The 25,224-nt window shown below is 45.7% G+C and overlaps 2 protein-coding genes across 7 annotated transcripts in view; one reads left to right on the plus strand and one right to left on the minus strand.

Moving 5' to 3' along the window:
- GON4L (gon-4 like) overlaps nucleotides 1–13,641 on the minus strand; it is a 55,736-nt gene extending 42,095 nt beyond the window's left edge. For 2 of the 5 annotated variants that reach the window (XR_006574089.1, XR_006574088.1), the window contains exons 1-10: nucleotides 12,809–13,384; nucleotides 9,474–9,695; nucleotides 7,962–8,158; nucleotides 6,451–6,525; nucleotides 6,045–6,095; nucleotides 5,545–5,595; nucleotides 4,849–4,944; nucleotides 3,115–3,234; nucleotides 1,191–1,361; nucleotides 97–289 (exon numbers count right to left, since the gene is read on the minus strand). Coding sequence is in view for 3 of the 5 variants with exons in the window: in XM_044991752.1 (XP_044847687.1) it covers nucleotides 97–289; nucleotides 1,191–1,361; nucleotides 3,115–3,234; nucleotides 4,849–4,944; nucleotides 5,545–5,595; nucleotides 6,045–6,095; nucleotides 6,451–6,525; nucleotides 7,962–8,158; nucleotides 9,474–9,695; nucleotides 12,809–13,358 (1,726 nt within the window). In the remaining 2 variants the exon portion in view is untranslated. Of the gene's footprint in view, nucleotides 1–96; nucleotides 290–1,190; nucleotides 1,362–3,114; nucleotides 3,235–4,848; nucleotides 4,945–5,544; nucleotides 5,596–6,044; nucleotides 6,096–6,450; nucleotides 6,526–7,961; nucleotides 8,159–9,473; nucleotides 9,696–12,808; nucleotides 13,385–13,529 lie in introns of those variants that run through there. The other 3 variants (XM_044991752.1, XM_044991754.1, XM_044991753.1) reach the window with 3 other exon arrangements.
- A 1,184-nt stretch (nucleotides 13,642–14,825) lies between these two features.
- Nucleotides 14,826–25,224, plus strand: part of SYT11 (synaptotagmin 11) — a 32,962-nt gene continuing 22,563 nt past the window's right edge. The window contains exon 1 of one of the 2 annotated variants that reach the window (XM_044991763.1): nucleotides 14,826–15,274. In XM_044991763.1, the coding sequence (XP_044847698.1) occupies nucleotides 15,241–15,274 (34 nt within the window). In that variant the 5' untranslated portion in view covers nucleotides 14,826–15,240. The remainder of the gene's footprint in view (nucleotides 15,275–25,224) is intronic. The other variant, XM_044991762.1, reaches the window with a different exon arrangement.

Here is a 25,224-nt window from a genome sequence, read left to right on the forward strand (position 1 = left end):
AGAAAGCTTCAAGCTTTTGCCACAGAACTCTTAATCAACGTCAGAGATGAAAATGCCCCCATCAATACCACTAAATAACCAGGTATTGCTGCATACCCTCGCTCTCCACATCATCATTCATGAGTCCCCCAAGCCACCTTTTCCAGTCTTCATCATCTGCAGTATTTGGGTCATACATATCTGGTGTGATATCTGGGGCACGGAGCTCAGCCTCCAATTGACCAAGAGGAACATCCTTCAAGGGTCTCTTTGATCGAGTGCGGAAAGCAATGAGGCTATCATCCAAAGACTGAAACATGGAGAGAAAGCACAATGGAATCACAGCTGCCCCATTATTCTTCTAACTTCAGTGCAGCCAAAAAACCAACAACAAACCTGACACCAGAAAAATCTGATTCTTGCCACAAAAGATTCATGTTACTTTGTTGTTCCCTCCAAGGGTAACATTTAATTAATATGTAGTTATTACACTAACATCACTTATAAATATCTTTTCAACATGCACCTCATTCAAACCTATTGCCTTAAGAGCTTTCTTCCCCTTCAATATTTTACTCCTTAGCAGTTGGTTTATCCTGTCCATCCCCACTGCTCAGTTATCACCACAACAGCTCTTTTCCAAGACAGGAGCCGGACAGAACAACTTCTGCTAGAGTCTGTATCATTGCAGCTCCATAGATTCACTGAAATACAATCATTAACACACACCACCACCCTCTTAGGTCTCTTGCTCCCAATTTTACAGTCTACTGCTTCCCTGCTGAGTCACAGTGTCACCTAAAGGGAGCAATTTACACGATCAGCTTAAATTTGGCAAATGTAATATTTTGTAAAAACAAGATTTATACAATATAACAAAAAAATAAACATTTCAACAATTTAAAAATTCTAAACACTTTAGAAACATTCTCCTGCAATATTTTAATACCTGAGCAATATAGCACAAAGAATGCAAATGTGAAACCAATGGAACTGATTTTCATTATCCGAGCTGAGAGAAATGCAGAGTGTAAACAAAGGGCATAAATAAGGAAAAGTAGTTGATTTGTATAATTCTCTCACTTTTAAGCATCTTAAAGTGTTAGCAATGTGCTTTAGACAGTACAGATCAAACAACTACCTTACATCAACAACAATACTGTTATACTTGCACCACAGTGTCATTTTTGTAGTATCCCTGATCACATTACCTGGTAGGAATCCATGCACACTGGGCTGGAGGCCAGTTCCTCATCCACAGCATGCAGCTTCTCCATAAAAGTGCTATCCCTGCTCTGTTTCGGTTTAGGTGGTGGTGGAGGTCCCATGGGAACCACTTCAGCACTAATATGCCTAATAAGGGGTGTAGAAACCTTCTCAACCTAATCAAAAGAAGTCCTTCATGTTAAAAATCTTTTACTTAGGTCAGTCTCTCCAGGGCAAGGATTTCTTTTTTCTGTTTGTATAATGCCTTGCACAATCAGGTGCTACTGCAATACAAAATAAAACACGGCATCACAGGGGAAAGGGACTCTTCTGATTCTGGCAGACTTGATTTTTAGCAAGAATAGTGGTGAGAATGTAACTATTCAGAGCTCTGCAGGAGAGGAGAAAATTTCAAAGATTTCATTCTAATCAGTTCCCAAAATTATCAGCTCTAGAAGCATTTTAACTATATGAGATTAAATTGGTGATAGGAGACAATGGCAGGGAGAAAGGGAGGGAGAGGAAAATCAATACATTCACCATGTTGCCTCTGATCTCATACACTGTGCCACAGGTGAAGGCTTAATAATTGCTTCTGAAGAGAAAAGATAAGCAGCACCATAACCTTCCTGTTTACTGCAAGGAGCATCATTAAAAACAGAAAAACTAGGCTATTTGTGGAGGGCTGGGGGGTTATGTTGAGGGGTATGTGAATGTGGGGTTCCAGGAAGACCTAACTTCTAGAAAATACTGGCTCAAGAAACAGAATAAAAAGTTTTCACTCTTTAGAAGCCAGGGAAAGTCAGACAGATTCTTGCACATAGCACACAGCATTATCTGTTCTCATGATCACATATTCCCAACCTACAGTTGCACATGAGGGAATCAGACAAAATGAAGCTGTTAAAATCATGTTCCTTGCTCATCTCTTGAGCAGATCATCCCCCCGTTTTTTTTAATCCCTCCAATAACTCTCTTCCTTACACCAAATCAAAAGTAAGCTTCTTGTCCTAATCTTCACAGCCCTTCCCAACTCTTTGCCTTTCTACTTATCCATTATGTATCTCTTATCGCATCACCCACCTCCCCCATTCCCATTCCTCCACCTGCAATACCATCTTTGGCAGCCCACAGCCACCACAAACATTTTGGTACTTTTTTCCACACTACTCCTTATTCATGGAGACTCGCCCTGTACTGATGCATAAGGTCGCTAATGTCTCTTTCAAATCTCTCCAAGGCCCATATCTGTCTCGATGTCTATAAGAAATCATCCAATGTTTAATGGCTCAGCTGAGGTGCAGTTGGAGGAGTTAAGTACATGTACGTAACTAGAAAATATATATATATATAAAAAATTGCATATATTTTAACTGTCTCTCTCTCTCCGATTCTTTGTAAACTGCTATTCATAGACTATAACAGGGGTAGGCAACCTATGGCACGTGTGCCAAAGGCGGCACGCGAGGTGATTTTCAGTGGCACTCACACTGCCCAGGTCCTGGCCACTGGTCCGGGGGCTCTGCATTTTAATTTAATTTTAAATGAAGCTTCTTAAATATTTAAAAAAAACTTATTTACTTTACATACAATAGTTTAGTTATATATTATAGACTTATAGAAAGACCCTCTAAAAACATTAAAATGTATTACTGGCACTCGAAATCTTAAATTAGAGTGAATAAATGAAGACTTGGCGCACCACCTCTGAAAGATTGCCGACCTCTGGACTATAAGGTCTTTGGGCATGGGTTGAATCCATCTCTTTGTATAGCACCCATAACAATGGGACAGAGTCAAATCAGCATGTGAGTGCTACCAGAATATAAATGTTAACAATCAACATTTATTATGGATTTCTCACTGGTGACTTAGAATGAAAGACTGAAGCTATTTCAGAAAGTTCTGGAGCTTTGACGTGAACTGTACCTCAGATAGGGTTGTTCCCTCTTCATCTGTCTCTATCATATCTGATGATCGCCTTGTCCTAGATCGCTTTGCTCCCCGAGGAGAAGAGGCAGTGCTCTCCACATCACTTTCCAACAAGCTCTATAAAAGAAAAGAAAAGCAAAACACAGCGAAGTAATTTTGCAATCACTAACGTACCCTTTTTCAACTAATATCTCATTCCAGTGATTTTCTTTTAACATAATGAAGTCAAAGTCTCAGTATACTATGAAGGAAAGAATGAACCAAAACCAGTAGGATAATCTTTCAGGGAGGACACCAAGGGATGAATCTTAGAAAAATGTTGGAAGAGTGAGGTTCTGGAACAACCCCCCAACAGGAGTTGTTGGGGCACACACCTTTAATTAGTTTTTAAGGGATCTGGATAAATGTGCGTGTGGTATTGTATGATGGGGTTGTTTGTGATGGTAGCAGGTAGGGCTCAGCACTCATGAGGGTCCCTTCTGGTTTCTATCTAGCTGATGTTCCTAAAAAGCTCATGCCTTCAGGGGTGCAGCTGTTCACCTGCAAGAGTCAGGAAGGGATTTCCCACCCAGTATATTCTGGGTTGGTTTGTCTGTCTTCTTTCTGTGAAGCATCAGAGATGGCCACAGTTGGAGATATGACATTGGATGGGGTGGGCCAGTGCTCTGAGGTAGTACTGAGAATTCTGTCTCTCAGATGCTTGCCTGGTTGGTTCTTACTCACAGGATCTAACTGATTGCTATATGTGGGGTCAGGAGCAAATTTTCACCCAGGTCAGACTGACAGGAACCTCGTTTTTTTTTTTGCCTTCCTCTATTGCATGGGGTGCGAGTCACTTGCCAGGATTACCTGGGTATATCTCATGTAACCATTGGTGTGCCTCTGTCCCTCCTAGTCTCTGCCTGAGGGACGTAATAGTTCAGACTCCTGAGGGTTAGAATATCTTGATTCAATTTCTGTTGTGGGATTTAGTGTGCAGGTGCTGAGTGGCATTGGTTGTCTGTGATATACAGGAAGTCGGACTGGATGACCTGGTGGTCCCTTCTGGCCTTAAATTCTACGACGTTATTAACCCAACTGTTCTACATCACTGGGCAGTGCCCTAACCACTGGGTCAGAGCATAATTCTCGCTCTCTCTGGGGCCCAGTGAATATTTAAACATTTTATGCAAACTAGAAAAGCTTCAACAGGAGAGACAGAGACCCTCCCCAGAATAACTCATGCCCCAACAATTAGAGCACTCACCCAAGACATGAAAAACCTGGGTTCAAGCTGCAGATCCTCTCAGAAAGAATAGGGATTTGAACCGAGGTCTCCCACATCCTGGATGAGGGCTCTAACCACTGACCTATTGGATTAAAAGAGGGATGGGGGGGAGAGAAACAACCTCTGACTCAGTTTTGTGCAGGACCTAATCCAGTAGGGTGTGCTCTAAGGCAGCCTCTGAGCACACATACCAGATTGGACCCTATAAACACCATAGGTGGGGGAACACTCAGTTTGAAGATTCTGCTAGGACCTAGGTCTGAGCTAGACGCCCAGGCATCGGGACTTAGGTGGCTGTGCACATACCCCCTGGCAGATTTTTAGGTACCTAGGGACTTTATCAGCAGCAACTCAGCCACCTACAGAATTAGACAGCAGCCGATTTTGAATATGGGTGCCTAAAGTGGCTGTTAGGCACTAAAATCCCTTTGGGGATATAATCAGATGTGTTTAGCCATATTTACCTCTTCAGCAGTCTCATCCTCATCCTCATCCTCAGGCTGGTATTCCTCATCAGATGAATCATCTTCTTCAAGGGGAATGTCCACAAACTGAGGAGGCTGCAGTGAAACCAAGGGAAATATAAGAACTTTACAGATTTAAGCTAAAAGTTTTACAGTTTCAAATGCCCATACCACAGGACATGTGCGGAGAAGCTCAGAGAAGGAGCCAAGATAAGGAGAGAGCTCCAGAGGATGTGGAACTGTATCCAAGTAAGTCTTGTGGAATGGGTGGATTCAGAGGTGCAAGGACAGGCCCAATTTACAATATTAAAAAGCCACTGAATGAGCTCACAGCATCTCATATTACACAGACCTAGTCTATGAAACCACATGCTTCTACCACTGATACCCTTGTCATCCTATTGTTTGTTACACTCACTTGTTGCATCATATCTAAAATTAAACTGTCAACTCTTTGAGATAGGCAGTGCCCAGCACTCAGTGGGGTCTCTGGGCAGTACCACAATACACATAATAAAACATGGAAGATGAAAACAAGCTACAAGTCAGGAGAAGGAACAGTCAGAGAGAAACAAAAGGCCAAAGATGTGAGCCCAAGGTGAATCAGATGAGTATTTTTGTGTAGGGATGCAGATCTGCTTGCAACAGACTCTGCAGACAGAGGAAACAGCACAGATTCACCTTTCAGTTGCTAACCTTGATCTCATTAGCCTTCTTAATTGGAGAAATATTCCATGCAGGGATTACCTAATGGAAATAAAACGATTATTAATAATCCATGTAACATCAGATTTCATAGCGTTAAAACAAACCATCTGCGTTTTGTGATCCTATTTCCCCAATTACCCAAGTAACATCTGACTTTAAAATATATGCTTTCTATACACTCAGCAGATTTGGGTGTCGGGCAACAACTCTCTCCTATATTAGATACTCTCAGTTCACTGTGTGCACTTTACCCACTCCAACTCTGATCTGGTACATTTCTGTTCATCTCTAAGGAATCCCTATTTTCTTTATTTAAGATCACTACAAATATGGGCACACGCACACACCTCACCTTGTAACGTTTTTTAGGCTTAGGAATAGTTCACAGAAAGCATCCCCGGTCTACAGTTCCTACTGTTCCAGAGGCCAGTAAAGCATCTTCTATCCTTTCCCAAACCAATGGGAAAAAATGCAAATGACATACTCACCACTCCTTTCTCCACAACTTCCTTCAGTTTAGAGCGAGTCATTTTTGGCTCCTAAAAGAGTTAAAAAGAAAGCAAACTCTTAACTATAACATTTTTCACCGGTCTCTCTCTATGGAAAATATCTTTGTTTCTTGTTGCTAAGTACACCACCTGTCTGACATGGTGGGCATGACATCTCTGCACTAAACTATACCTGATGATTCTGTTTAGCAGTTAGGTTCCAACAGAGTAGTTAGCGTCTCAAACTGCCTATACATATTGCAATACAAGTTCTCCCATGTTCCTACCTTTAGCCTATTCTCTCCCCACACCAGATCACTAGGAAGATTCAACAGTCAGAGCAGCATCTGAAGGTACCATGCATATGGACAGATAGCAATGGGGGAGGGGAAAGCTTGTTACTCACAAACATGGGCATGTCTTCTGTCTCACTGATGGCTGCTTTCATCATGGCAACCACATGCTCATTTGTGATCACTTCCTGCAAGAACATAAAAATTGGCTTCAAGTCTCCTTTTTTATTTTTGTTGTGAAAAAGAATCAGACCTCAGCTCAAAATAATCTTGGAAATGTGGTGGGAGGTGGAAAGAGGACAAGAAAATATTAAGTGCTCCTCTTATGATAAAGTGCAGGCCCTACATTACATGCAAAGATTCTGTAGAATGAACCTATCAAACTTTCTAATGCTATTAGGAGGGACAACAGTGCAGTCTATACACACATCAGTTTCATCAGCTCTGTTCTTCTCACACAATGTAAAATCCCAAATTTGCTGGTTTTAAGAACATGAGAAAAGCTACTGTGGGGCAGCACTGGAGAATTTGCACCTTAAAACATATATTCACACATGTGAGACTGAGAGTATGGTATCTATTCCACTGCTCCAGGGCAAGTTTAATGCTACAACATTTCAGAGCACACTGATTACTAGAGAAGAGAGATTCAAAAAACAAAACTGAAAAACAAAGGAGAGCTTATAGAAAATAAAAGTTGAGGAGATAAGACGAGATCAGACACTGGCTCCTGAATCCAAATATTGTAACTAGGTTGCCAGCATGGGGAGCTCTGGGAAGGAAATGACCACATCAGCACCAGGCTGTAGAGGAAGGTAAACTATTGCATTCTGACATTTACATAGTAATGACTAGTGAATCTGCCTGAAACAGAAGCAGTGTCAGTCACTTGTCACTATAGAGGGAATGGACAAAGGACAAATTCCTGTGACCATCAAGGCATGGAACATTATTGGAATGCAAAGAAAAGCTTAAAATAAACAGTATAAATTATTATTTTGAAAACAGCATTGGTGTTCCCTAGGCTCAGTTCAGGGATGACTGGAATCTGACAACAAGTGCTTCACTGCAGAATTAGCTGGCTCAAGTTTTTCACTAGGTAGGTAAGGGGATGTGGATTTTCTCTCCTCTACAATTTATTCCCATGTGGAAACTGTGTGATAGGATAAAAATATTAAAAAAAGAAGGAGGTGGCCTTTGGCACTAAGTACACTACATTTCCGTTAACAGTCCCACCAGAATTCCTGAAGACCTTTACCAAGAAACCCAGTCCTCACAGAAAATATGAAGTTTGTACATTCCCAGTCTATGTCCTCTCATCCTATCCTAATAGCTTGTGCCTTTGTCCTGCACATCTCAGGTGTGGTACAACCAGTTGCAAAAGATCACACTACAGGAAGTAAAAGATTAACATCTGCTAATGACAATGTAAGTGACTGAGTTCTGGATCAATTCCACCTATAACAATAGATAGCTCTAGCTTTACTAGTCTGTGTTTACCCCATTTATAAAATCCTGTGCAATCCCATAGGCTAACCTCAGACCAGCCAGCTTTCCCAGGAAGATACACAGGGTCTATGCCTTTTCTTAGTACTGACATACATCTCCACTCCACCCCACTCACATGGAGGATATTTCGCACATTGACGACGGTCAAGTTGTGCTGTTTTGCTCCATCTTCTAAGGTGCGATCAAGCATGTCATCTAGTTTGATGTCACAAGCCAAGGACGCCTCCTCTTCTTGGCCTCTCTCTTCACGTTTACGTTTGGTTGCCTTCCTCCTCCTCTTCCTCCTCTCACCTTCCTCTAAATCTTGCTCCTCTGCAGATTACCAATAAACGATTCAGTTTCAAAATACAAGACTCAACCTCCCACTCAGGCAGTGGGACTCTCCAGAAGACAGAATGCAGCAGACATTAACAGGTCTCATCTGCTTTCCACCTACTGATCACGAATAGAAACCATGAGTCACTAAAACACTGGTGTTTTGACCTGCTCCTGTGCATGTTATAACTAGTGCGGGGGGGGGGGGGGTGTCACAGGTGGGGGGGTGTCAAACTCACTCTTCGGGAGAAAGATGGATTCCATCTTTAGTTACAGTATGTGGGCTGGAATAGAAATTTATAACCACATACAACCCAAATCCACAACAGACTCGGGCAGACAAGAGTGCACGGATCCTTCACAACCATGAGAACTAGGAACACATTTTTCAATGGAAGACTCAGATATTGAAAAATCGGAACAAACCACAGAGGCCACAAATACATTAAGCTAAGTATTTGACATCTATGCTCTAGTGACTTCACAGAGCTGCCATACTAGCCACTTCCCCTCCTCCTGAAGGAGTTGCCATGAAGCAACCATGCAGTCAGGCTACAAATCAGGAAAATCCTGGAACCCGGCACCAGTGGGCAGGGGTGAAAGTGAGCCGGTACGGGCCGGTACTCAGTACTGGTAAGAACCCCCACCGGCCCATACCCAGCCCACATTAATTAACTGCAAAGGGAGCAGTTGCCCTGGGGCCGGCGATTTAAAAGGGCCCAGGGCTCTGGGTGCTGCTGCCACTAGTGCAGCAGTGACGTCCGGAGCCCCGGGCCCTTTAAATCAACACGGGAGCACCAGGTGGCACAGGCCAGGCAGCCTGAAAGGGCTGGTTGGGGGATGCTGACTCCCAGTCCTGATCCTTCCACCCAAGGCCCCATCCCTTCCGGGGGCTGGAGCCCCCCCCCACCCCTCCCCGGGCCCGTACCGATAAGTGACCTAACTTACTTTCACCCCTGCCAGTGGGTTAGAAAACTTATCAGACTTAACATGCTTCTCAAGCCTAAGTGTATTGCTGACTCAGGAGAAGAGAAGAGCAGCATCCAAGCTCTTCTCTTAGGAGGCCAGTGTTTGGGCAATAAGTGAGACAGACCACTGCAGGGATCAACTCTAGTTTGTTTCAGAACATGCTCCTCACTGGTCTCCTTAGGCTTAGTCAGCTACTGAATTACAGTGCAGAAGTTTAATATTTCATTCAAAATGGCTGAACCCAAAGGCTGGATTCCTGCCCCAGTTTTGTGCTTCCTTTCCAGAGAATTTCTAGTTGTACTGTGTCACCACGTCACAGGTTCTCCTCCTGCAAGACACTTACCCAGTGGAATAAACAGCCCAACGTCCTCAGTTTCCTCATCAGTCTGCTGCAGCTGCTCCCCTGTTTTGGTGTTTTTCGATGTCTTGATCGTGGCAGGAGCTTTAATGGGCAGCAGCAAGGAACTTTTCACTTGGGCCAATTGTTTTGGAGAGTGGTTGTCAGATGGATGGGGGTGTGTCTGCAAAATTACTTCTACCCCTGTATGCAGTTTAAGAGATTTCCCTGCAAACAGCACATATTAGGGTCATTTTGTGCAAGGTGCTGCTCCCCAGTTAGCTTTTCCTCTTTTGCACAAATCTATGATACAAATACAGTAGGGATTCCACAAACCCTACAACAATATAGGTCTCATGGGTTCACTATTCAAAGCTTGTGAACTTCAGAAAAATGGGTCACCTAGGCTTCTGATGCTGCCTCATCACTTCTCCCAGTCATTTAAAAAAGCAGACACCCATATAAGTTGAATAAGTAATAAGTGCTTTTGCTACCTTCTGGATTTTAATCACAAGTGTTCAGATATATTAGAAATCACAAAAACTCCTTTAAATACGTAAGTCATATAGCGTCAGGAAAAAATGATAATGTGAACAAGCTAACAAATTAGTATTTTGCCTACATCATAGTTTCTTTGTGCTTCCTGTGATACACTGTGGTTCAGAAGTCTCTCCTGCCACTTGATGTCACAAAACCCAAGTGCTATAATAAATCTGTATAAAGTTATAAACTTGCATTACAGATTAGGGAAGGTCCTGCTAGGGATTGTGGTGGCTTCCCTTACAAGCCCTAACAAGACGGATCTAATCTTTCACCTGTGTGAAGGAATACTATTCTAAGAATGAAAATATAGGGTGACAACTCATGCACAGACCACCAATAGCATGAAATATCTGAAAGGACATTTGGTTGCATTTTGGTCAGTTTTTACACATATCTAGCCAAATGTTTATTCTTTAAAAGTAATTCAAGGATGATTACTTAGCTAGTAAGCAGTGCAGTCGTAGCCATGTTGGTCCCAAGAGATTAGAGAGACAAGCTTGTCTCTCTCACCAGCAGAAATTTGTCCACTAAAAGATATTACCTCACCCACCTTGTCTATTTAGCTAGTATTTAGACAGCACTTTCAAGATGTAGATATTTGTTTTAAAGACAAACTTAAACAATACAAAGTATTTTACACTGTACATTACCTACAAAACTTACTGATACAAGGTATTGAGTCCAACCACTTAGTAGGGTTCATAAAGATTAAACTCATATGGATAATGAGGACATCAGTTACATTAGGCAGGATAACTAGGAAGTTGCACGCTTCCCAGCTTGTGTAGACGGTGTGCAGTAGGCTCAAAGGGCTCATTGCATTGCTCTATTCTACCCAAGGTCCTGTGTGCCATCCTCCTACCTCTCTCTATTTCAGGGACTCCCGTCAACTTCTCTCTCCCCCTGCCCCAGCCCTGCATTCTCCTCTCCCCGAGTAGCAGGAACTCTGTGTGTCCCCCATCCTCTCCTCAGCAGAGTTCCCCATTATCTGTCCCCGGCTGGGGCTCTGTGTACATCCCCATGCTGCCCATACCAATGTCCATCAATCCCCCACCCCAGGGGATCTGTGCACCTTCCCAGTCCTCCCTCTACTCATCCCAGGTTCCCCTATTTGCCTCCTATAGCAGGTGCTCTGTGTGCACTGCCATTAACCCCTTCTCCCTCATTCCCCACTTTTTCATGCTAGGAGCTCTGTGACCTTCCTCCCCCATCCCCATACCTGGGTGCTCCAATTTGCCACGTGCCAAGGATTCTGTGTGCTCCATTCCCTATTCTCCCCCCCACCCTTGCCAGGGTCTGTGTGCATGCCCTCTTCCTCACTTTCTCCCATGACCCGCATCCCCCATTATTTTTCTGTCTGAGAGATAAGTCATTCAGGGTATCATCATGTTAAATTCTATGGGTAAGATGAGATAGCACCCAGTAACACCTCCAGCATAACAATATCTTATCAACCAATCGTTTGACCTACAAACAATTGCAAAGGTGCCTGAAGATGGCAGGGACTCCCACGTGTCCTCCATTTTACCTTTTTCTCATACTCCCCAAAATCAACAGGCCTGTTGGCCACTGATGCTTAGAACATTCCCTGAGATTCTGGAATTCATTGTACAAAAAAGTGTTCAAAAGTTATCACATTACACACAGACAGACAGAAATGCAATCAAGTTGAGCCTAAAGCCTTTGCAAGCTCAGCCAAAACTGTGTAAATGATGTAATGCTCAATGCTTCAGGACATAACCCAATCGCTAACAACCTAACATTAGAAAGAAGTTGCTTCTTAGCACCTGTTACTGTCCAATGTCAGAAATAAACCTCAAGTTCTCCCCCAGTTCCCCATGACTTTTCAAAAAAATAATTGTCAAAACAAAAGAATGTTTACCAACTTCCATAATATCTCAAAATGCAAATCAACCAGGACACACATTTTTATATGCTCAAAAGTAACCAGTGTTTCCTTATCTGATTTTTATCAACAGATAGGAAGTACCCTATCAGATTAAAGTAATGCTTCCTCTAGTCCAATATCCTGTCTCCAACTGTGGCGGATACTCATATGTTTCAGAAGCACATGCAAGAAATCCTGCAATGGAATAACCTGCCCACAGAAGAAGTTTCTTCCTAATCTCTCAGTAGATGGCTGGTTTACACCTAAAGCACCAAGGTTTATATTCCTTCTAAAATAAACGTTTATTGTACAGATAAACTCTGGATATTCTTATCCCCATAAACAGATTATCTTTTTTTGACTCTTATTAAACTCTGGATCTCAATAATATCTAGTGGCAATGAGTTCCCTGGATTAAATGTTGTGGGAAACAGCTATTTCCTTTAATATTTTAAACGTGTTGTCCTTTCAATTTTATTAAATAATATCTTATTCTCTCTGACTTTCCAATTTTTTGTTTTTTTCTCTTTCTTCTGAAGATTTTCTGCCTTGGACAAAACAAGAAAGTGGCTTTAAGAGCTAAATTGAAGTCTCCTCCCTGACAAACACCACCACTCCGAGAACTAACAAAGCATGCGGAACACCACCACTTAATTGGTTTTTGCTGCATCCCATTCCCCATCCTTTATCTATATATTGGCTATCTAGATAATAAGGGATTGAATTTCAAAACTGATGCACTCCTGTAATAGCTTAAATACATGAGTTAATATTTCAGCAGGGCTGAAAATCAGACCCAACATTCTATGAGGCAGAGCCCCAATCCCCTTTTGTTTGCAAGATACCTCCTGTGCTTCTGCTGCTGTGTAAATAATGACAGCAGCAAGCAACCCATATCAAATTAATTTACCTTCTTCAGTGAATTCTTGCTCCTTACCCTGCTCAAGAAATTCATTTGCCGTCGCAGTTTCTTTTGTGTTCAGTTGACCTTCACCACTGTCCTGACTGAGATCTGATCTACGCTTCATTGGGATTCTTTTCCCACTTCTCAGGAAATTCTCCACTGGTTCTTTCCAAGCCCTTTGGCTACACACCTGGGAGGTCCCTTTTCCTGGGATTATGTTTCCCTTAGAGGCTCCACCATCAGTGGTTTCCAAAAAGGGCAACTCCTCATCCAGTATGATAGCAGTGCTTACAGAACACACAGGCTGTGCACCAGTCTTCTCGGCAGCTGACACAGGCTGAGTATCTGTGATTTTGCTCACTCGCCAGTGCTTTGATACAGAGTCTCTGAGCTCCTCAGCGCCACTAGGATTAGAAGACTCCAGTTTAACAGACTCTGCATCTGAGAGGAGAGCTGCACACTCCTTGTGAGAGCTCAAGTCGACGGAAGGACTCCGGGGCTCCACAGCAACAGCTCTTCTCTTCTTGCAGGGCAACATCTTCAACGAGTGCGACATTCTGCTACCAGTCCCCCAGCTCCACCCTGAAAGAACAAGCGCAATTTCTTACCACAGCAAAGCCCACCCCTGGACATGAGACCGGGGCCCTCCCCCGTAGCTAAACCCACGACAACTCCTCCCGGGCGGCCCGGCCTCAGCGGTCAGAGCCGGGAGCCCGCCTGGCGGTACCTAAGCGTCCCACAGCGCCAGGAACCGGGAAGCCGTAACCCCCGCGCCAACCAGACTCCTCAGGTCCATCTTCCCGTCCCGCTTGCCGCCGCTGCCTCCAACGGGAAACGGAAATTACGTCCGGACTCCCGTGTGGAGCACAGCGCGCGCGCCGGCACCGCCATGTTTGTTCGGGAGCAAAGGAAAACGAGCCGCCCTGGTTCCGGGCGGAAGGTAAGTCGAGCGCCGCCATAATTGTTCCGGGCATGGGGGGGGGGTATGACCGCCAACTTGAGTGGGGGGGGAGGAGAGCTGCCATGATTGCTGCAGACCGAGCTGGGGTCGCTGCCCTGGTTCTTGGCTCTGTAGCTGAGACCCCTGCCATGTTCGTTTGGTGACGAGACGGTGGGGCGCCGCCACCTTTGCAGGGGGCAACGCTAAGGAGCCGCCATGTTTGTTGTTTTCCGTCTCTTTACCGCGCTAGGAGCGTCTCCTGCGGAGCTTTATTCCCTCCGCCCCACGTGTGCGTTGTGTGGGAACAGAACAGAGCGGAATCCAGACAGCCGGGAATCCGAGGCTGGAACATCTGCCTCACGGCGGGGGCGGGGGGCAGACCATGTATGTCACACACAAGAGGCCTTGGGGAGATTAACATCTGGTATAAACGGCACAGCTCCGCGGGAGGGGTCTGCGCCTGCGGCTCGCAGGCGATACTGAATTGGTCCGTACAGCCACCGAGGCACTGAGTGACTAAGTGTCTTGCCCGAACTCACACGGGGGGAGGGATAGCTCAGTGGTTTGAGCATTGGCCTGTTAAACCCAGGGTTGTGAGTTCAATCCTTGAGGGGGCCACTTAGGGATCTGGGGCAAAAATTGGTCCTGCTAGTGAAGGCAGGGGGCTGGACTCAATGACCTTGCAAGGTCCCTTCCAGTTCTAGGAGATTGGTATATCTCCAATACTACCTTATTAGCCTAGAGCAAAGCAGGCTTCTCCCAAAGCCCAGGCCAGGGCCATGACCTAACCCATCTTCACTTCACCTTAAATTCTTGATCTCTTGATGTCTCTTTCGCACGCACACACCCTCTCTTTTGCTATTGTATCAGATTTATTGCACAGTATGATTCATTGCCCTCAGTTTTCTGCAACTGGAATGATCCGGTATGGGACATGTCCCCTTCCAACTCTGCGGGAAAGATAGACCCCTACAACACCCAGTGAGGGGGATAGCTGCAGCATGGGATGCACCACTTCCTTAGCCCCCGCCCAGTGCAGTAACCCGCCCTGGATGCACATACTATCACCCTAATGTGGGATAAACCAACTCCCTAATCCCCCCCCATCCCAGTGTGGGATAGACCGCCGCCCAGGCCCTGCGCTGGCTATACACCCTGCGTGGGATGCCCTGGCTCCTGACCGGCTCCACCTCGCACGCTGGTGCTGGATACGGCCGTCTGTTGCCAATGTGGGGTGAGCGAATCCACAGACATCTGTCCGTCCCAGCACTGTCGGGCGGTGGGGTCGGCGATTGGGCGGAGTTTCCTCTTCGGGTGACATCGGAGAGGGGCGGAGCCTAATCCCCAGATCGTTCTTTGTGGGCGGAGTCTGCGCTGCATCGGGGCCAGTCGCCAGCTTCTGCATCCCAGGCTCGGAGCATCCTCAGGGCGGAGGCTGGTACCGGGGGACCCCAGTGTACAGGATCCCGCACCCCGACTGCACCTGTTCAGCTGCACCATGGCTGAGATCGCCAGTGTCCGTCCCGGCTTAGGTGAGTGGAGCTAGGTCACCGGGTCCTAGCCAGCGCCTGTCGAGACCAGGCCGTGCCCAGCGCCTCCCCTCCCCCATCGAGACTGTGCCGTGCCCAGTGACTTGCCCTGCATCTCCGCGGCCGTGCCCAGCGCCATCCTGCCCGCCCCCTCCCATCGCGATTTGGCCGTGCCCACCACTTTCCTCATTCTGTAGACCGGGCCATACCCAGCAACAGCACCCCTCTCAGCATGCCTAGGTCTTAGCCTCCCCTCTAGAGCAACACGGCCAGTGTCCACCGCCGGCCAACTCCTTCAGTCTGGGTCGGTGCCAGGGACTCGCCCAGGCCGATGCGAGGGGCAAAGATGCTGCGAAATGCTCTGCCAGATACAGAACATGTGAACTCCGCATGTGGGAATAGGGAAACGGGGCGGGGGCGAGTCCCTGCTGCCCACCCATCGGACGGGTGTGGGCAGAGTTCTTGTTACTCCCCGTCGGGGCGGGTTGCAGTGGCTAGGGGCCCCTCTGCTCCCCGTTTTGGGTGGGTAGAATGCAGTCAGGGGGGCTCTCCCCACGGCTGTGGTGGGGAGGAGTGGGGCAGAGTCTCTCTCTCCTCTTCGGGGCACAGCATCAGCACTGAGAGAGCAGGTTGCGAGGGAGGCCGGGACTGGAGCTGGCGCTGCTCTTCGGCCTGATCTCCATCCCCGCGGGTTGCGGGGGAGCAGGTGCGGGGAGCCTGGGCTGCAGCGCAGTTATGGAGCCGCTGCTGCCTAATGGCTTCGAGCTGGATGACGTGATGTCTATTCCGGGCCAGGCAGCGCCCCGGCCTCTGGCTGGAGCCTTTGTTCACGGCTCCCTGGGGGGGAGAGACGGCTCCGAGGGGGCTGCCGCAGCAACACAGCTCCCGGCTCCAGAAGCAGGTTCTAGCCCTTAGACGAAGCTGGATAGATGGAACATTTTTTCTGCACTATGTACCTGGATGCGGGCAGGGCGGTCTGGGGAATCTAAGCCGTGTCCCCAGAACTGAAGAGAGCGGGGCCCCATCGCACATACCCTCCTTCCTCACTCTGGAACAGCCAGGATGCTGGTATCCTCAACCCCTCTGTTTCTTAGCAGACTGAAATACCTTCTGCTCACATCAGTCTATTAATTGTGTGGGTCTGGAGAGATGCTTGGAGGCTGTAGCGCTGGGAATGAGGGGCCCTGCTTTAGGGCCAGGGACACATTGTGTTTTAAGAAGCTGCTTAATCCATGTAGTGAATCACTAAGTGTAAAAGAGGCAGAAATTGTGCCTGTTCAGTGTTATTGTCTGGTGCACATTGTACCATATATTGCAGTCTGTGGCTGAGTAATAGGCATGGCTGTTGGTCCCCTGGGTCACCAACAAAAATGTTTCTCCTGACTTTCCTAATGAGCAACATTTTAAATAAAAAAAAGAAATTTTAGCAATTACTTTTAAGGCCTCAGGACTTGCCTACATAACAAATGATTGGGGGGGGGGGAACAGCAGGTGAATATGTGCATTTCTCAGGAATAGAACCTGCTCCCCCTCTCTTTCCTCCAAATCTGAGACTTTCCCTTTAGGCCACTCTTGAATGAGGCCTCATGGTTACAAAATGGTTGCTACATTTCTTTTTTATTCTCAGGTGTTATATAAAACACACACACACTCTCTCTCTCTCTTATGGTAAGCACACAATGTATCTATTTATATTTACAACCTGTGCAAATCACTGTGGAATCTAGGTGACTTTCACCACTGATAATTGGTACACTATTGCAACATCATTAAGGAACCCCCAAATAGTATTAAAAACAAAGAAAATCAAAAGTGACATATTCTGCCTTTTAATTAGTTTAAATATTTATAGAGTGAAATTTAACTTATGTGAGGGCCCTAATTTTAAATTAGTACTGGCATGGTGCTAGCAGAGTACTAGGAGCTTTATAGCAAGGATGAAGACAAAATTCCTGCCCCATACAACTTATTCACTAAAGATGTTTAATTTTTGCTGTATAAAGTTGCAAACTGTCTAATAATCACTATATGCAGTGTCATTGTAGCCAGTGGGTCCCAGGATATTAAAGACACAGTGGGTGAGGTAATATCTTTTATTGGACCAACTGCTTTTGGTGACAGAGACAAGCCCTCAAGCTTACACAGAGCTTTTCTTTAGGTCTGGGAAATTTACTCAGAGTGTAAGGTGGAACTGATGCTAAACAATCTGTTTCACTTTATATAAGCTGTGATACTCAATACGTTTCCCGGACCTGAAGAAAAGGTCTGTGTAAGCTCAAAAGCTTGTCTCTCTCACCAACAGAAGTTGGTTCAATAAAATATATTATTGTGATGGTTTCCCCAGATTGCAGTCTGGGACTGTGGGACTGCTGTGCCCCCTAAACCCTCCAGCCTGGGTGTCTCTCACAGTGCTTTGCTAGTGACAAGCAGCAAACCCCTCCAGGCACTGCTCAGTTGCAAACTGTCTAATAATCACTATATGCAGTGTCATTGTAGCCAGTGCTCAGCACAACTGCATGTGGAGCCCCACACCCAGCTAGATTGCAGGAATGCTCCCAGAGCCACTCATGAATCAGACAAGGAAAGGCACCAGCCAAATCCCCCCAGCTCCTAGCCTTGCACCTCAGGAATATACTGTCTTGCACTGCTCAAGATGAGCAATGCAGATTTATTAATTGGTTCACCACTTCATCAATGGAAAGTGGATATACACCAATCTTTGCAAACCTGAGCAGTTATGCCACACACTTCATACAAACTCATTGGTAAAGCTAAACAGTAAAATAAATGTATTGTCTACAAAAGATACATTTTAAGTGATTATAAGTGATGGGGTAGGCAAAAAGTCCAAGTTAGTTACCAAAATAAAATAAGATGTTAGCATGCAATCTAAACTCTCAACCCTATTAGACTGGGAAACAGCTAGATAAAGCGGTTTTCTCACCCCACTGGATATTGCAGTTCATAGTACAGATTTCACCCTTGAAACCTGGGCCAGTCTCCTCTGTTGGAGTCTTAAATCTGCTCAGCATCCTTGTTGCTTGCAGCATAGATGAGGGCAGTTGAAAGATGAAGCACGGGCCTCCGTGTCCTGTTTTATACCCTTAGTCCATGTGCTTGGAGAACACAAGACCAGGCATGTCTGGTGAGCATTGCTGAGTCCCCAGGTAAGGTTGATCAGTTCCCCTGGTATGGTCTTATGCAGGTGAATCATTGCATTATAGCTCCTTTGCTGGACAATGCCTGGTGATGTCTGTTCAACAGCATCCATCCAGGTGTTGGTTACCTCCCTTGTCATTGTCTCTGTTGGGCGCCTCCCAAACCCACATCATATTTTAGTGAAAACCATACAACACAATTCTTATAATTTCATATGCATTAATGATACACATATTTAGATAGAACAATGTCTTTCAGCAGATCATAACCTTTCCCCTGATACATTACAATGCATGCTTTAATGTAATATCACAATTATATACAGATGAGGAATATGGGGATTACAGGAATGTCACAATTATCTCAAAAAGAACAGGAGTACTTGTGGCACCTTGGAGACTAACAAATTTATTTCAGCATAAGCTTTCGTGAGCTACAGCTCACTTCTTCGGATGCATAGAATGGAACACACAGACAGGAGATATTTATACATACAGAGAAATATAAATATCTCCTGTCTGTGTGTTCCATTCTATGCATCCGAAGAAGTGAGCTGTAGCTCACGAAAGCTTATGGTGAAATAAATTTGTTAGTCTCCAAGGTGCCACAAGTACTCCTGTTCTTTTTGCGGATACAGACTAACACGGCTGCTACTCTGAAACCTGCAATTATCTCACTCATCATGTCTCTCTAACAGTTATTCTCAAACTTTTGTACTGGTGACCCCTTTCACAGAACAAGCCTCTGAGTGTGAACCCCCCCTTATAAATTAAAAACACTTTTTAATATAGTTAACACCATTATAAATGCTGGATGTAATGCGCGGTCTGGGGTTGGGGCTGATGGCTCATGACCCCCCATGTAGTAACCTCATGACCCCTTGAGGGGTCCCGACCCACAGTTTGAGAATCCCAGCTCTAACAGTCCTTATGGCACTCTTATAAAATACCCATCAAACCTTGTAGACCATTGTTAAATGGTTTGGTTCCCAGCAGTCTTTCTTGTGTTGTGCATTACCAAAGTACATTCTGCATCAGGGACATCCAAATATTTGTTTGTGCCATTATTCAGAGGACTTGTCTACACACAAATTTGGACCAATTTAACTAAAGATATTTTTAAATAAATTTAGTTTAACTGATGCAATACCTTATATGGGCACTCTTAAAGCAGTTTAAAAATGGCATGTATCAATTTAGGTTATATCAGTAAGGGATCTACCTATGCCCTTAATAATGTACACAAAGGGATTTGCATTGGTTTAACTAAATACATTTAAAATCCAACTTTTAGTTAAACTGGTGTGTGTAGATATTGCCTAAACACGTCCACTAATACTAATTCTAGTTAGCTGTGTGATTTACAACCTTTCAGACCTAGAGAATGTCCTTGGCCTTCTACTGTACAATTGTACACTTGTACAGACTGTCTAAAAGTGGTTGGTGCTTTTATTCATACAGCTCTGCATTTTTTCTTGAAACAATCACTCTTCCCACCTCTTCTAGTTCTTACTTGCAGAGAGCTTATAAAATAATCTAAAATAAACGATGTAAGAAACATAGGTTATTATTCAACATATATAAGTGCCTCCTGGGAATGAATAAACTGTGAGACTCACAGAAAGGCCTGATTAAGAATAATTGACTGCTTGACAGAGTAGGCTTGTGCTAGTTAGTTTGAATGACCCAGATTCATAAAGATATTTGGGTGCCCAACTTCTACTGAAATCAGTGGAAGTTAGGAGCCTAATTACCTTTGGGGATCTGGGTCAATCAGTGTCCATGACTTTCATCTGGTTTTAAAGGCTAAGGTGGCTTGCCCTCAAGTAAGTACTCTGAGACGGAAAAGCCTTTGCATTATGCACCTCTGAGGCCTCAGTCTCCACTTTTACACCATTTGTATGCCTATGTAACTCCATTGAAATCAGTGGTGTCATACCAGCATAAAACATGTGTAGCAGAGTGGAACATCAGGCTCCTTTTGTGTGCCAGTGTTATCACTGAGAGAATAAATAGAAGCTTATTTTTTATTATTTTGTATTATGGTTGCACCTAATGGCCCAAACCAAGACTGGGGGTCATTGTGTTAGGCTGTATAGAAACCATAAGAGGAATTCCCTGTCCCGAAGATGTTGAAGTTTAATCAGGCAGAAAGAGAGAGGAAGAGGAGGAGGAGGCGGCATATAACAGACAAGGAGAATGAACAATGTGATGGTTTGAAAATGTCATGTTAGTTTCATGATCTTGCCCTCGGTTTGGCTGGGGATTTTTGTTTTTGATTTATTTACTAAGTGGTGCTCTCTTAGGTGGGGATTAGCTGATCAGAAGGATGAAAGAAAGGAGTAGAGACACCGAAGGGAGGAATGTGAGAGTGATTGGGGGACAATAGGAGTAAGGAAAAAGTGAAGAAATTGTTTGGGGGGAGTTGGAACAAACTGCTCATGAGCAGATAGGAAAGACTGTTTGGAATAAGCTTTGCTAGGAAACTCTACTGCTTCTGAATCCACAGGTCCCCAGTTAGTTTCTTGCAAGACTGATTCATCATTTGGTGCTTACTCACTAGAGAACCGTACTGTTGCAACTTACACCACTATAACTACACCAGTGGACAGTAGGGTGCCATGTTGTTTTGAGTGCACAAATGCAGTATATTTCCTGCTGCACTATGAGTAACTTTCCAAGAGTTACTGATACAGCTCCTAGAAGATTAACAGGATAGGTGCATTAATGAGATGTGGATCTTCTAAGGTCCACAGTGCCTGTGCTACCTTCCCCCGCACTTCCTAAAGTGCACAGTAGGGGAATATGGTACTGTAAACCGCCTGCAGTCCGCATCACCTTAGACCATGAGTGGGCAAAATACCTGCGTACCATTTCTGTCCAGCCCACCAGGCTCTTTGGCTGCCCCCTCACGATCTCCAGGCTGCTAAAAGTCCCGTGGTGCAGCAGGGCGCTCAGGCAGGCTGCCTTCCTTCTGTGGCCCCAAGCTGCTCCCGGAAGCAGCCAGCTGCTGCTGGCATGTCTCTGCGCACCCCTGGCAGGGGTCGGGGGAGGCATCTCCATGCGCTGCCCCCAGCACTGTCTTCATCAGAAACCGGCCAATGGGAGCTACGGGGGTGGTGCTTGTGGGCACGGGCAGTGCACTGAGACCCGCTGCCGCCTCCCCAGAAGGGTCGCCCAGGAGTGGCATGGGGCTATGGTAGGCAGCCTGCCTGACCCCTGCTGCAGGCCCAGGAGTGGCGTGGGGCTATAGTAGGCAGCCTGTCTGAGCCCTGCTGTGCTGCTGTCCGGGAACCGCCTGTGGTAAGCGCCTCCCGGCCACAGCCCTGCACCTTGCACCCCCTCCCGCACCCCCAGGTCAAAACCCCCTCCTGCACCCAAACTCCCTCCCAGACCCTGCACCCCGCCCCCCATTAATATAGTAGAAATGTACAGACCATGATGACTTACCAAAATTCATGAAGTGGCCTCCCTGAAAAAATTGTTGCCCACCCCTGCCTTAGACACATACCATGTAGCTCAGGCGCTTTTAGTGCCATTTCCAATGCCTACTGGTACACCAACTTTTCCTTCCACTCTCAAAACTACCAGAGGGATGGAGGGGCAGGAACACATTTCTGCACATCTTAGGCAGCTGTCATAAACAGATAGTTAAGGGTTAAGGTCCCTTTTTACCTGTAAAGGGTTAACATGCAGTACCTGATGACCACCTGACCAGAGGACCAATCATAGATAAGATTTTTTCAAATCTCTGTGGAGGGAAGCTTTTGTCTGTGTTTTCTTTGTTTGTCTCAGGTTCTCTTTTTGGATCTAAAAAGACCAGTCATGTCTCCAAGTTCTCCTGGAGTAGTTTCTACTAATTAATAGTGAGTATTAATTAGAAAGGCGAATTAGTCTTATGATTTGATTTCTATATTTGCAATTGTGTGTTTGCTAAAGGAAATGCTTTATTCCTGTTTGCTGATATTGCTTTTACTGAGAAAGGGGGAGGGGAATTCTCTCCAGAGATTGATAAGCTTAGACCCTGTATTGTTCTATCTTGAATTACAGAGACAAGTTACTTTCTTTTTATTCTTTAATAAATTCTTTTCTATTAAGGACTTGTTTGGTCTTTCCTTGGGTGGATTCTCAGGGAAAGAGAAGGGGGAGGTATCCCTCTGTAGTTAGATCCCGGTATCTCTCCTAGGAAAAGGGAGGGGGGAGGAAGCAGGGGGAATGGTTTGTTTCTCCTGGGTGTAAGAACTCCATGGATTTGGGGCTCTTGGAATCCCCTAGGATTTTGGGGAAGGACTGTGTCTCAATCCACATTTCCTGATTGAGTGGTGGCAGCTTACTAGATCTAAACTAGGATTTTAGTTTAGAGGGAAACCAAGTCAGGTCCCCACATTGGAACCCAACAGCTCCAAGTGGGGGTGAGACCCTATGACATGGTGGCAGCGGAGTTTCGAACCCATTGTTAGAAGAAGTTTTTTCAGCTGGGCTACGCTGAAGGGAGCTATTCTCTTCTTCTAGAGCAGGAAAGCAACCTGAGAGAAGAGGGAGTTTACAAGTATTCCTTTTCTAACTGGTATTGTTAGAAGCAGTTTCAGCCAGGTTGGCTGGAGGGAATTAAGTTTTCCAGCAGGCTTTGTTGGAAGCAGTTTTTCTTTCTTGTTGCTTGAACAGGCAGCTTGAGGAAAAGGCAGTTTTCAAGCAGTTTTCAGGGTTAGAAGCAGTTTCAGCAGTTTGGCTGGAGGGAATTAGTTTTTCTAACCAGGCTTTGTTATAGGAGACCCCCCACTTGGAGCTGTTGGGTTCCAATGTGGGGACCTGACTTGGTTTCCCTCTAAACTAAAATCCTAGTTTAGATCTAGTAAGCTGCCACCACTCAATCAGGAAATGTGGATTGAGACACAGTCCTTCCCCAAAATCCTAGGGGATTCCAAGAGCCCCAAATCCATGGAGTTCTTACACCCAGGAGAAACAAACCATTCCCCCTGCTTCCTCCCCCCTCCCTTTTCCTAGGAGAGATACCGGGATCTAACTACAGAGGGATACCTCCCCCTTCTCTTTCCCTGAGAATCCACCCAAGGAAAGACCAAACAAGTCCTTAATAGAAAAGAATTTATTAAAGAATAAAAAGAAAGTAACTTGTCTCTGTAATTCAAGATAGAACAATACAGGGTCTAAGCTTATCAATCTCTGGAGAGAATTCCCCCTCCCCCTTTCTCAGTAAAAGCAATATCAGCAAACAGGAATAAAGCATTTCCTTTAGCAAACACACAATTGCAAATATAGAAATCAAATCATAAGACTAATTCGCCTTTCTAATTAATACTCACTATTAATTAGTAGAAACTACTCCAGGAGAACTTGGAGACATGACTGGTCTCTTTTAGATCCAAAAAGAGAACCTGAGACAAACAAAGAAAACACAGACAAAAGCTTCCCTCCACAGAGATTTGAAAAAATCTTATCTGTGATTGGTCCTCTGGTCAGGTGGTCATCAGGTACTGCATGTTAACCCTTTACAGGTAAAAAGGGACCTTAACCCTTAACTATCTGTTTATGACAGCAGCATATAGGAATGATTCCCAGTTTCTGCAGACTGCTGCAGGTCCCCAGTAGGAGAAAGGAAAAAGTACTCCTCCCTCTATTCACCTCCACATGCACCCAAGAAATTATCAGGATTTAAAATGGGATTGTTTATTTATATGGATAATAAAAACATCAAGGGTCACAACTGCAAGTTTTTGAAGGGATATAAATTCTCACGTTTTAGGGCATACCTCTAATTCAGTGGTTTTCAAACTGCGGGTCACGACCCAGTACTGGGTTGCAGAATATAAGGCACTGGGTCGTGGCGGCTCTGGTCAGCAGTGCTGACCAGGCCATTGAAAGTCCCATCGGTGGTGCTGCTTGGCTAAAGCAGGCTAGTTCCTACCTGTTCCAACACTGTGCTGCACCCCGGAAGTGGCTAGCAGCAGGTCTGGCTCCTAGGAGGGGAGGCCACAGGGCTCCACACACTGTCCTCACCCTGAGCACCGGCTCCACACTCCCATTAGTCGGGAACCGGTCAATGGGAGCTGGTGGGGGGGGAGTGCCTGCGGGCAAGAGCCTTGCAGACCTTCTTGCATGCCTATGCCTAGGAGCAAGACCTGCTGCTGGCTGTTTCCGGGGCACAGCATGGTCCATGGTGCCAGGACAGGCAGGAAGCCTGCCACTGCGCTGCTGACCGGGAGCCCCCCGAGGTAAGCCTGTGCCCCAACCCCACGGCCAAATCCCTACCCCTGAGCACCCCAAACCTGGATCCCCCTCCTGCATTCCAAACCCCTCATCCCCAGCCCCACCCTGCAGCCTTCACTCCCACACCCCAACCCTCTGCCCCAGCCCTGAGTCTCTCCCACACCCCCTCATCCCCAGCTCTTTTGGATCACTGGTATCAAACATTTTCTTCAACTAGGTCACCAGAAAAATTTTGAAACCCACTACTCTAATTATTGGAGGTTCAGTAGCAGCCTTTCCTGTAGGCAGGCTGTCAGGGCCGGCTTTAGGCCGATTTGCCCAATTCCCCGGAATTGGGCCTCGTGCCTTAGGCACCGTTTAATATATATATATTTTTTTTACTCACCTGGCAGCAGTCCGCTCTGGGGTCTTGGTGGCATTTCGGCGGCGGGGGGTCCGCTCCAGGAGTCTTCGGCGGCAGGGGGGGGTCTTTCGGTGCCACGAAAGACCTGGAGCGGACCCCCCCGCTGCCGAAGTGCCACTGAAGCCCCGGACCGCCACCGGGTATTGGAATCAGGCTTCACCGTTAAT

This window comes from Mauremys mutica, chromosome 17, assembly GCF_020497125.1.
Source record: "Mauremys mutica isolate MM-2020 ecotype Southern chromosome 17, ASM2049712v1, whole genome shotgun sequence".
Taxonomy (NCBI): domain Eukaryota; kingdom Metazoa; phylum Chordata; order Testudines; family Geoemydidae; genus Mauremys; species Mauremys mutica.